General features: G+C 39.7%; 1 protein-coding gene across 5 annotated transcripts in view; it reads right to left on the bottom strand.

Moving 5' to 3' along the window:
- atosa (atos homolog A) overlaps nt 1–13,113 on the bottom strand; it is a 100,719-nt gene that overhangs the window by 32,029 nt on the left and 55,577 nt on the right. For all 5 annotated transcript variants that reach the window (XR_010969721.1, XM_068017973.1, XM_068017970.1 and 2 more), the window contains 5 exons: nt 11,558–11,742; nt 11,150–11,355; nt 8,272–8,397; nt 5,079–6,699; nt 2,350–2,478 (listed from right to left, as the gene is read on the bottom strand). Coding sequence is in view for 4 of the 5 variants with exons in the window: in XM_068017973.1 (XP_067874074.1) it covers nt 2,350–2,478; nt 5,079–6,699; nt 8,272–8,397; nt 11,150–11,355; nt 11,558–11,742 (2,267 nt within the window). In the remaining variant the exon portion in view is untranslated. The remainder of the gene's footprint in view (nt 1–2,349; nt 2,479–5,078; nt 6,700–8,271; nt 8,398–11,149; nt 11,356–11,557; nt 11,743–13,113) is intronic.

Here is a 13,113-nt window from a genome sequence, read left to right as displayed (position 1 = left end):
CAACTCTCCAATCTATCTATATTCTGCTGTATTCTCTGACAGTCCCCTTCACTATCTGCTACTCCACCAATCTTAGTGTCATCTGCAAACTTGCTAATCAGTCCACCTATACTTTCCTCCAAATCATTAATGTATATCACAAACAACAGTGGTCCCAGCACGGATCCCTGTGGAACACCACTGGTCACACGTCTCCATTTTGAGAAACTCCCTTCTACTGCTACTCTCTGTCTCCTGTTGCCCAGCCAGTTCTTTATCCATCTAGCTAGTACACCTTGGACCCCAAGCGCCTTCACTTTCTCCATCAGCCTGCCATGGGGAACCTTATCAAACGCCTTACTGAAGTCCATGTATATGACATCGACAGCCCTTCCCTCATCAATCAACTTTGTCACTTCCTCAAAGAATTCTATTAAGTTGGTAAGACATGACCTTCCCTGCACAAAACCATGTTGCCTATCACTGATGAGCCCATTTTCTTCCAAATGGGAATAGATCCTATCCCTCAGTATCTTCTCCAGCAGCTTCCCTACCACTGACGTCAGGCTCACCGGTCTATAATTACCTGGATTATCCCTGCTACCCTTCTTAAACAAGGGGACAACATTAGCAATTCTCCAGTCCTCCGGGACCTCACCCGTGTTTAAGGATGCTGCAAAGATATCTGTTAAGGCCCCAGCTATTTCCTCTCTCGCTTCCCACAGTAACGTGGGATAGATCCCATCCGGACCTGGGGACTTGTCCACCTTAATGCCCTTTAGAATACCCAACACTTCCTCCCTCCTTATGCCGACTTGACCTAGAGTAATCAAACATCTGTTCCTAACCTCAACATCCGTCATGTCCCTCTCCTCGGTGAATACCGATGCAAAGTACTCGTTTAGAATCTCACCCATTTTCTCTGACTCCACGCATAACTTTCCTCCTTTGTCCTTGAGTGGGCCAATCCTTTCTCTAGATACCCTCTTTCTCCTTATATATGAATAAAAGGCTTTGGGATTTTCCTTAACCCTGTTTGCTAAAGATATTTCATGACCCCTTTTAGCCCTCTTAATTCCTCGTTTCAGATTGGTCCTACATTCCCGATATTCTTTCAAAGCTTCGTCTTTCATCAGCCGCCTAGACCTTATGTATGCTTCCTTTTTCCTCTTAGCTAGTCTCACAATTTCACCTGTCATCCATGGTTCCCTAATCTTGCCATTTCTATCCCTCATTTTCACAGGAACATGTCTCTCCTGCACGCTAATCAACCTCTCTTTAAAAGCCTCCCACATATCACATGTGGATTTACCTTCAAACAGCTGCTCCCAATCTACATTTCCCAGCTCCTGCCGAATTTTGGTATAGTTGGCCTTCCCCCAATTTAGCACTCTTCCTTTAGGACCACTCTCGTCTTTGTCCATGAGTATTTTAAAGCTTACGGAATTGTGATCACTATTCCCAAAGTAGTCCCCTACTGAAACTTCAACAACCTGGCCGGGCTCATTCCCCAACACCAGGTCCAGTATGGCCCCTTCCCGAGTTGGACTATTTACATACTGCTCTAGAAAACCCTCCTGGATGCTCCTTACAAATTCTGCTCCATCTGGACCTCCAACATTAAGCGAATCCCAGTCTATGTTGAGAAAATTAAAATCTCCTATCACCACCACCCTGTTGCTCCTACATCTTTCCATAATCTGTTTACATATTTGTACCTCTATCTCACAAAGGTACAGTTCTTGTAAGTACTGGCAAAGTGGTGAGGAACAAACTTTGAAAAGGATTTCCACTACAAGAACGTTACATTTAATGATGATATTTAGAATCTTTTGCTGCACACAGTCACAGCAAATTACTGATGAAATATGTGGTAACGGAATTGTCTGGTGAATAAAAGAGGGCAATTTTACTAGGATGTACATCTGACCAAGTCTAATGCAAATTAATTGTTGGCAATGGAATTCAGTCAATCAGAACTTGCTTGTGTTGCTCAATGACACACAAATATACAAGCTTCAAATAGCTGTGTTTCATGTAACTACAGTACTACAAGGCTTAATACGATTTAGAACACGAGGTCTGAACATTTTAAGCTTATTTTTCCAAAACAAAGCAATTTGGAAAAATGTGCATAAACCTTTATAAACATGGAAGAAGCCAGTATTAATCACCATGCTTCCTGGGACACAGTCTGCCTAATTTAATGCTGTCACATAACTTATAAACAAAAAATTACAAATTACTACAGTAATTTAATGATGTAATGCTTTTAAAAACATCCTACAGTTGTAAATTATACTTCTTACATTAAAATATAAGATAAAATATTAAGTCAGTTACAACAAAGTCAAATAAATATTAACTTACAGGACTTGAAAGCAAGGGTAATCCAGTACATGGATGAAAAACCTTTGTTGAAATCCCATCTAACGAACGTCGATTTTGCTTCTTCCAAAAGTTACCAGAAGGTTTCAAAGGAGATTTTGAAAAAATTTTCTGCAGGGAAAATGTCCACCATTACTGACTTAAATACAATTTTTTTCTAGTAAAATATGTTTTATTAGGTTGCTTTTGAACTAAACAAAAAGCATTGCACCTTTGGAAATGTTTGGGGATTTTGAATGGTGGTAAAGGACTAAATTCTTTTTAAAAATCTTTCCTTCAAATGGGGAAAGGTTTTCATCGTGGAATGTTGCAGTTGGTTAACATATGCTATTGCTCTCTGTTTGAATCCATCACTGAATGATAGGATGGCAGTTTCCTCCTTCTGCTGGCCATAAAGGGACCCACAGTCGAGTCCCTGATTGGCATGAGGGCATAGTACAAGAACTGTCCATAATATGGCAACCTCTTAAAAGAATCCACAAAAATGATTGGTGTCAGAAGCAGAAAAATTGATGCTGGAACAGCAGAGGGCTCTCTTGTGAGGATGAATGCAAAACCCATTGGGGGGGAATTATAATCCCAAAAATGAGTACGTTTGGGTTGGGTGGGTTGTAAAATGTTAAAAACCTCAAACCAGACCCGAACCCACCCACTTCCAGTTTTAACAAAGACGGATGGTGGGATTGGGCAACTTATTTGACTCATTTAAATATTATAATGAGGCTGCATGCCTCCGATTTAATCTCCATTCTACATTTCACCCTGGCCAGATAGGTTTCCTGAGGCCCAGAAAACCTTACAGCTAAAGGACAGAATGGATTGCTGGATCTAACAGGTTAAGTGCCTTTCCATTTACCTGCTCGCTTCAGCTTACCTGCTTACCCCATGCCACCAGCCCCACCCACCCCGAGCCACAATCTTCCACTGGCCCAATCCTTCCAATTCCCTCACTGATCTCCCCTCCGGTCCCCTAATGTCTCCAAACCACGATCTCGCCCTCCCTCTACTTCTCCACTCCCTGGCTGTGGTCTGGTGCTGCAGGCCTTCCCACCTGACAGCTAGCCAGACTCAGTCCGGCTGGCTGTGGCTGGGAAACAGAGACAAAAGTGTTAATTAGTCTTGCCGTTAAATTCCTGATCGCAAAACAGCTTTCCCAGTCTCTAAGTTAATATTGGGACCATTGTTTCTACTTGGCATTTGGATATGCTCCATGTTAGCACTGTGATGCAAAAACTGGAAAATGTGTTTCATACTCTACCACCCTTCATCTCAATGGTTAATTTACTTTACAAAAAGTTTGTGTATATTTGTAAAGCAAGTTCTTGAAGTGCTCAAGAATATTAAGCAGTAGGAAGCTCCAATGTGCTGATGAGACTGCTGTGAAATACTGTGGCTGCAAGGTAATGGTCTTCCATAGCTCTGGTCGCCATAAATCAGTTTCCTGAATTATCCAGATGTTTCAGGTTATTTTCAACCCAATTTGAAATAGTTGAGTTCTGAATGAAAGTTATGTGAGAGGAACTCATTACCTAACCTGCAGTCCAGTCATTACACAATTGCAGCGTTAATCATAATGAAATGTGCCAAACTACCATTGTAATGTTGCGTAAACCACATGCAAACAGTTTAATACACTAACAAGGATGACCAAAAATTAATATAGCACAGAATTAAAATACCACAAAGTAGCACTTTTACTGAAAATGGATTTGCAAGTACATTAAAAAATCCAAAAAACATCAAATGGCACCACTAAATATGCAAGTCAATTCACTGATCCTAACTTGTAAATAGTTGCATTATTTTGATTCCACACGAAGATTTCAATAGCACTCTGCATCACCATTCATGAGCAGCCCAAGTAGTTTCATTTACAGACTGAAACAAAAGGTGACTTATGCTTTTGACTTTATGTAGGAAATTTGTCTGTCTGTAAGGTGATATAACTTAGTCTGTACCTCTTCCCAAAAAGATGTGCTATACATTGTAGTCTAAGCTATGTCTATAGTGGCTCAGTTGACATCTACTCCCTGCAGAAAAGGCTCCCTTGAGACAGAAGCAGACGTACATTTTTATGCAGGCAAAAACTTTCTATAAATAAATAATGGGTACATTTAACTAGAAACTGGAAAAATAAGTTAACTCAAAAGAAATGTTACCAACTTTTGTCAAATCAAATAACTAATCCCAGTAACAAAACAGGGTAATCGTAGTTTGCTTAACTGCTGAGGCAGTAATGGAACATTTGTCTTATGCCAATTACCTGAATTAACTATTACTGGATTCAGCACTGGAGTAAAAATTTGCACAAGTTCCTTCCCAAGCACAGAATGACAGGTTTCCATTATTTTTTTCGAGCCAAGAATGGTGCCACCAGTATTTGTAGACCTGATAAAATTCTAGTTTGCATATGATGTAGCTGTTACAAGGCACCAGGAACATATCTCCAGCTGAGGCTGAACTAGTGTTTTATACAAGTTCAACAAAACCTCCTTGCTCTTGTACTCTATAGCCCTATTAATAAAGCCCAGTATACTGTATACTTTATTAACTGCTCTCTCAACCTGTCGTGCCACCTTCAATGATTTATGCACGTATACACCCTCTGCTCCTGTACCTCCTTAATATTAACAAACTGTTGCATTTCATGCTAAGTCAAATTAAATTGCATTCGATAACTAACAATGGAGTAGAAAGTAAAACTTTCTTACATTTTGCATTTGAGATTCTCCAGGCTTTTCTTTACAGTCTCCATTAAGTCTTCTCGGCATAGCTGAATTACGTGCACATTGTGATGAATCGCAGCTCTGGATCTGCAGGTCAGTTTTATCCTGGTCTTTCTTTTTTGAACTGACAGCTTCTTTAGCTATAGGTTTTATTGTGCCAAATTTTGTATCACTGGAAACATCCAATTTATTACATTCACTTTTAGATCTAGAATACCCAAACTCTCTGCAGTTTGTAGAGTCTGAATGAAAGGTATGTGAGCATTCTGTGCTAGCTGGTTTATTTTTTGCATTGTTGACAACATTGTCAGTACAAATTCCAGAGTCCAAGTTATTAGTATAGGAACAGTCTGATTTTTCTCTATTAAATGTACTTGCATTATCGAGTTCTGAAATATCATGGTGTGCAGGAGGGGTGTGTAGATGTAATTCTGAATTGTCTGTACAGTTCACAATGTCCTTATGGAAGGAACCAGTACATGATGACTCTACTCTAGTTTTTTTGTCTATTACAGTGTTGCCAGGTACTGGGCACTTACAGTTCACTTTACTTGTGTAACTGGTTTGTGATGGTTCTGATCTACTATGTTTACTTACAGTCCTTTCAGTAGGATGCTTTGTTTCAGATGTGTCATCGTTATCAGTAACAGAGTCTACTGGAAATAGTTTTCTTTGTGTTTGTGGCTTTGGGTAAGCTGTTTTATCAATGTCAGCTTTCGCCTTTCTACATAATGTGACTGGGGTATCTTGGGAAGAGGTCCTGCTCTTCTCCACATGTCTGTGTTCCACGAAACTGCTTTCAATGCAGGTAGCAGAACTGCAAGGAGACTCTTTTACTCTGCTCTTCAGGCTTTCTTCTTCATATGAGCTCTGAAAACACTTTGCATTTGTTGAACCTGGCTCTTGTACTGAACTAAAATGGCTTCCAGCAATATGTGGAGGATTTTGATCACAATAACTCAGTTGTTGGGCAATTCGCGCAATCACTTCTTCACGTTCCTGAAGCAAGCTTCCTATCAAAGGGTTCATTTCACCTGAAGAAACATGAGCAGATGAACTGCTGGTTCCACTGGAATCTGTCAGAGAAAATGACTTTAATGTCTTCATTGTATGGGTCTCATAAGACTGTACTTTAGTTATTTCAGCGGTATTTGCCCAATTACAACACTGAGCCTTCATCTGTGAATTTCTGATTTCAGATATTTTGTCAGAATCACTTAATGTTGTTGGTTTTCCTGGTTCCAAGATCTCAGGAGAAGGACATTTTCTTGTGTTTACTGTACTTGTTGATAGCATTGCATGGTTTCTGACAGCTGTCATTGTTTGCTTATTGTACTTCTGTTGTACCCCTGACACACTGCAGTAGTCTTGCTCTTTTGCACTGGTAGGTTGATGAACATCCTTCTCTTGACTGGGAATATTTTTCCCATAGAAACTGAGGGTGGTGTGAATACTGCATGTCAACAATGGGTAACTAGGCTGTCGAGGCAGGGATAGGACACTCACTCGCAAAGCCAGGCTGTGGGAAATATTAGGAACTGGAAAGACATGTTCAACTGGTGGCTGGGTAAAATTTAGCAACATATCTTCATCTGTTGCACTTATTCTAAAGATTAAGCAAAACAAGTTTAAAAAGTCACAAATAATATAATCAGTCAGAAAAAGTATCATATAATGCATCATTAAGCCATACAAACTAGGTGGTTTATGATGAAATAGTTGATCTTGGCTGGAGTAACAGAAACTAAGGGGGGAATTTTATGGATTCCCCGTGCCACTTCCACTAAAATTTAGTTGGGGTGGGAAGGCCTGTAAATGGTCTTCCTGCCCCACCACCAATTAAGGTCCCTAACCAAGCAATTAACCCCAATTAAGGGCCTCAGCCCGCTGCCACTTATTAGTTATTATTAGCTGTGTGGCGGGAGCCTGGTCGCCGAACAGGAAGCACAGACTTGACTATTCCAATGCACTTTTGGCCAGTCTCCTACGTTCTACCCTCCGTAAACCTAAGGTCATCCAAAGCTCTGCTGACCGTGTCCTTACTTGCACCAAGTTTAATTCATCCATCACCCCTGAACTTGCTGACCTACACTGGCTCCTGGTCAAGCAATGCCTTGATTTTAAAATTTTCATCCTCGTTTTCAAAACCCTCCATGGCCTCGCCCCTCACTTTCTCTGCAATCTCCTCCAGCCCCACAATCTTCTGAGATATCTGTGCTCATCTAATTCTGGCCTCTTGAGCACCAATATTAATTGCTCCACGATGAGTGGTTGTGTCTTCAACTGTCTAAGCCCTGGAATTCCCTCTCTTTCCTCCTTTTAGATGCTCCTTAAAATTTACATCTTTGACCAAGCTTTTGGCCATCAGTCCCAATACCTCCTAAGTGGCTCAGTTTCATATTTTATTTTATAACACTCCTTTGAAGCACCTTGGGACATTTTATTATGTTAGAGGATGATATAGATACAAGTTTTTGTTGTTGAAGCCTTTTTATTTATATGTACTTGTAGCTTTTAGTGATTTCTGAACTTGGATCCGCAAATCGCTCTGCTCATCCACAGTTCTCACCATATCATTTAGAAAATGCTCTGAGCTGTCTTAGGTCCAAAGTTGATGACCTCACTCTTCCCTACACTGAACTCCATCTACGATAGTTTTGCCCATTCACTGTCCCATTGCAACTTTCTTCTCCCATCTACAATATTTACAATATTTACTGTGTCACCTAATTTAGTGACTCAGCAAACTTAGTATACAGCTCTCTATTCTTCCATCCAAGTCATTTATAAATACAGTGAAAAGCTGTGGCCCCAGTACTAATCCCTGGTGGTCACCACTCAGCACATCCTGCCAATTTGATGACAAACCCATTATCTTTACACTCTGTCCTTTAGCTCCTCACCAATTTCCTATACAAGCCAATGGTTTGTCTCCAATTCCATGCACTCTCATTTTTGTCATCAGTTTCTTAACTACAGCAGGATAGTTCTCCAAGACCAAACTAAATCGGTATCAGTGTGAATAATAAAATACAGTACATCAAGTTTGATTGTATTATTTTCAAACTAAAATACAGTCATTGATTACATCTATGGCAAGGAAAGAATTATTTATTTTTTGAAACATACCAATCCAAAACATGAAATAAAAACATTGATGAACCTTTGCGACACTCACCGGTACAGAATATTACGTGGAACAGCACCTTGTGATACACTCAGCCAAGCACTCAGCTGAGAAAAAAAGACATATGAACGGACAGCTTGTAGAAGGCTTTTCTCTTCAATAAAGCGATCTCCAGTTCTGAAGATTAAAAGATGACAAATGTCGATAATATTGTTATAACAAAGCACATTTAACATTAGGTGTCTGTTAAACATGTATCGCATTGAAATAGTACCAAAATATGATGCTCTTAATGGGCACGAGGAAAGCATTTGAGTGGTGGGAGGAGCGATAATTGCTGCTTGCCTTTCTCAAGAAAAATGTATTCACAAACACATTCAAAAACTGGAATCTAACCTTCTACTTACACAGCACATAAATAATACACGTCAGAACACCTTGAACAAATTAAAACAAGATGGGACTGCCTCCTTCTCTTTGCAGAGCCACTGGTCATGCTAATTAACAACAAATCTGAACACCCATAGAGAACAGCTTAATATGGTGTGGGGAAACTCCAAAGGTGTGAAATATTACATACAGATTCCAAATGTGACCATTATTTCAGCTTCCTTCAGAGATACCAGCCCTTGGCAGTTTTTTTTTAAAGTCTTCTTCCATCCCTCAGCAAATGCACACGCTGATCTAGACAAACCACATTACTACTGGGTGGACAAGGTCAATAATGATGAACATTTTGTCTCTTTTACTTATTTCAAACATTACCAAACTGAGTCTCAACACAACATTTTTTGACAGGGGAAGTTAAAATTTCAATTACCACCCACAGCTGCCTAAATTAAAGAAAGGATTTGGTCTGCCAAATCTCAAACCGCAGCACTAGACAGTTCACCTGCAAGGAACTGCGGGGTAGAACATGGTCTCCACACCAAGAACATGTACAAACCAACCTCCAAACAGAGCACTCTCAGCAAGGAATGTTTTTCTGCTGCAACAAAACCCCATGTGCTCCCCACCACAATCATGTGGGTAATGTATCTATAAGCCATTTGGAGTTGGTGATTCAACTTTGTGCCCTATCCTGGCGGCTAACGAGAACTCCCTTTAGAAACACCACAACACATCCCAAATAGAGGAAGAGAAAAAAGTTAATATGAGAGCAAGTCCTCCGGCATCAGAAGTGATGGTGCTGGTAATACATATACCACAAAAATAATGATGGGACTGTACCAGGCCAAGACTTCACCAGTATGTGTGTTAGGGGTGTGCTCTAGCTCTCAGTGCAAACAGCAAGGTCATGCACAAAATAGGCTGTATCCAGAAAATATTTGTTTGCTGCAAAAAGTACATGGCAGGTAAAATAAAATGGAAGGGTTGTGAGGCAACTCACTCCTGTATTGAAGAAAACTGATCTCCTTTGTACTCTTTGTATTGTTGACTTGGTGCTGTTTTCAACTGTTTTGTAATTTTTTTTTTACAGTTTTTTTACGAATAAAGTATATTTTGGAAATTTAAAAAAGGCATAAAATAGGTGAGGAGAGTGAATCCTCCCCTCCCTAGTCAGCATCCCAAAGGGATAATTTCCTCTGCGACACCCTGATCCACTCCTCCAACACCTCGTCCCCTGCCCAGGGCACTTTCCCATGCAATCACAGGAGGTGTAATACCTGCCCTTTTACCTTCTCTCTCCATCCAAGGTTCCAAACACTCCTTCCAGGTGAAGCAGTGATTTACTTGCACTTCTTTCAATTTAGTATACTGTATTCACTGCTCACAATGCGGTCACCTCTACACTGGGGAAACTAAACGCAGATTGGGTGACCGCTTTGCAGAATACTTCGCTCAGTCCGCAAGCATGACCCCGAGCTTCTGGTTGCTTGCCATTTTAATTCACCATCCTAATCCCACGTCAACATTTCTGTCCTTGGCCTAGTGCAAAATTAGTTCTGATGAAACGTTAACTGTTTCTCTCACCTCAGATGCTGCCAGACCTGCTGAGTATTTCCTGGACTTTCTGTTCTTATATGAGTGAATCTAATTTCAGGATAGTCTGCTCTGCCCAGCGTTACACATTACTACTCTACTCTACCAATATTTATTTAGTTTCCAGCACCCTTGTTAGATAGTACTAGAACTGTTATTCAGATAAGCAGCAGCCCATCAGAAAACACGCAGCACTCAAACACCCAACCAAACCCATAATCTCGACTTCCTGATCCTGAAATGTGTTACACCACTTAAGTTTGCAGAGCTTTGGCAAGGACCTCAGTTCAGCGAATGTAAGCGCTCAAAGCATTCCAATAGAGAAACTAATGTAAGGTCTTAAAAATAAACATATTTAAATACTAGTACACCCAAAATTTCAGCATTAGACTATTTTATTCATACAGGCACGTGTACATTGTCATATACTGCAATAAATTTACCATTTTCTCAGCAACACAGTACAGATTTCACTCCAGAACAGGTAGAAGAGCAGAGTCTAGCAAATGAAAAATACAAAAGGAAACTGCCGGGGAAAAAGCTGTTAGAGATGCTTACAATACCAAATTTAGTCATAATGAGGCTTTTATACTTCACAGGATTGTCTGATAATATAGACTAAAAAAACAATGTATCTCACTGCTAGTTGTGCCAAGATACCTACTTAGTATCTATAAAAGATGCTAAATCTTTTACTAACTGAAAGAAAATGATTAAACCCAATAGCTGCAGTATGTTGTACCTAAACAAATTCCAACAAAATATATTGCCAGTAAGTTGATGTTAAAGTCATTAAACGATTTCTGTGTTTATATTCTTTGCTTCAACTGGATGGCATTATTCATTCTTTCCATCATACAAAAAGCAGGAAAAAAATTAGATGTCTACTAATTTGGTTAACCAATTTCTTTTTAGCATTTCACTATGGTGAAGAACAAAGACTTACTGTTTGGGCACTGGCTGTAAAGACCACCTTTCCACCAGCAAAGCATCCTGTTTGATAGCCGGGTCATTTATATCACTCCCCTCTGTGGATGGACCATCAGCGTCACTATAGCAACAGTCGGGAAGCAACATCACTTCAACCATGATGGAAATATTACTCCTCCACAGAAGCAAAACCTGAGACCTGGTTCTTCTGGCCTGATAACACTGTCAAATCACAGTGGGGGAAAAAAAAAGAGAAGTTCTGAACCAATTTGAAAACAAAAATTTTCAGATTCAACATCCAAGACTTATAATTTTGGACAAGTATCCAAAATGTTTCTTTTTAATAAAATTCTCAGTTGTCAGAAAAATTAGGAATTGGTAACATTTTAATATGTTGTAAAGAAAAGTTTGATTAAGTACATACCTGAGGCACTTTTTCAATGCATTCGTGTTTTGTACTTAAGGACTGTCCAAGCTGTGCTGGAGGGCAATGAAACCCTTCCGTACGACCTTTCGCCGAGCATTCTGGGGTACGACCCTCGGTGATCAGCAAGGTCAGGGAAAGCAAAAACTCCTCGGCATCATATTCAAAGTACTCATCTATTGTATCTACAAGAAAGAATAAAGTCTATTTAACTACACAGGATTCCTGCTAAATCCTATTATTAGCTATCACTGTTTTAACGCACACAAGGACTTGCACGAACAAGCTGAAAATACTAAACAATACTAACCACTGTAGGAGATGGTTCAGCAAACCTTGAAGCACCATAAATAACAAATCTTGACCCATAATCTGGGTTAACCCTGAACAGTTAGCAGAGAGCAAAAATATATAAGAAACTGACTAGGATTATTCGTGTCCATTCCAGACGTTTGTGACAACTAAAATAACCAATGATTTCTTCCAGAAGCTCCTTTAAATCTCATGCAAGTTTGTCTATTCTATATCTGTAGCATATTTTATTTCAGGTGTCACTTAGAAAGTTAATTACCTTCAGTAGAGATACAAAGAACTAAAAGCATTCATTTACTAATTGTGAAGGCCCTTGTTCCTTCTTTGAATATTACAATGCCTACATCCCATCACACACAGGGAAAGATTCATGATGAATATACAGTAGGTCCTTTGTTACCAGCTGATACCAAACCCAGCCAATAATTAGCAGCAGGAATTAAAATTCAGCAATTCATGGAGATTATAACTGCAGCTGTCAGCAAGCAAGTCACAGAGCCCTTTCTGCATTTTACTGTAAATTCTGCGGTGTCAAAAGAACCACAGCAATATTTCAGTCTACAGCCACATTGATCTATTATGTTGGGCAAGGGAACTGTTTCAGGTGATAGTAACAAGTAGTAAAAAAAAAAATACAAAATATGCACAGATTTAGTTTTTGGGATAAGGCATCACCCTGAGAAGTGGGTTTCCAGCTCAGCTTGTAAAAAAGAGATAATGCAATAGTAAATACAGTCCAGGAATTCTTCAAAATATATTTACCTGCTCATAACTTCAGGTTGTACTGTACAGCAATGAGTTTCTTTATTGCAACAAAATTTACAAATCTGCTCAAAGTCATTGTGTGTGTGCAGCAATCAAGGCAACATGTATCCCATTGGGAGGATGTAGAGGCAGTATAACTATGGTCTGTTTGTGCAATGCATTTCTTCAATTTGATTCACAATGTGCTTTTCAGGATCATCACTGATTGACCATCAGAGGACCTCTCCATTTATACAGAAGCTTGGGGCTTTCCAAAATGCACCTTAGCCAGTTATTAAAAGTTTGGGTCTGTTGTAGTAGATGCTTTTTGGGTGCAGTAGCATCATTTACTCCCCTATGTTATCTGAGTGCCATATTGTGATGCAGTTAGCTTATGCTGCCCTATGTCTGGATATACAACAACACAACCTGGATGGTATAATCGCATTGCCCTTATGACCAGGGCCCTATTTTATACACACACATGCGTCTTTCACATA

Source organism: Heterodontus francisci, chromosome 38 (genome assembly GCF_036365525.1).
Source record: "Heterodontus francisci isolate sHetFra1 chromosome 38, sHetFra1.hap1, whole genome shotgun sequence".
Classification (NCBI taxonomy): Eukaryota; Metazoa; Chordata; class Chondrichthyes; order Heterodontiformes; family Heterodontidae; genus Heterodontus; species Heterodontus francisci.
The sequence above is the reverse complement of the archived record's forward strand: the minus strand, read 5'-3'. Positions and strand labels throughout refer to the sequence as shown.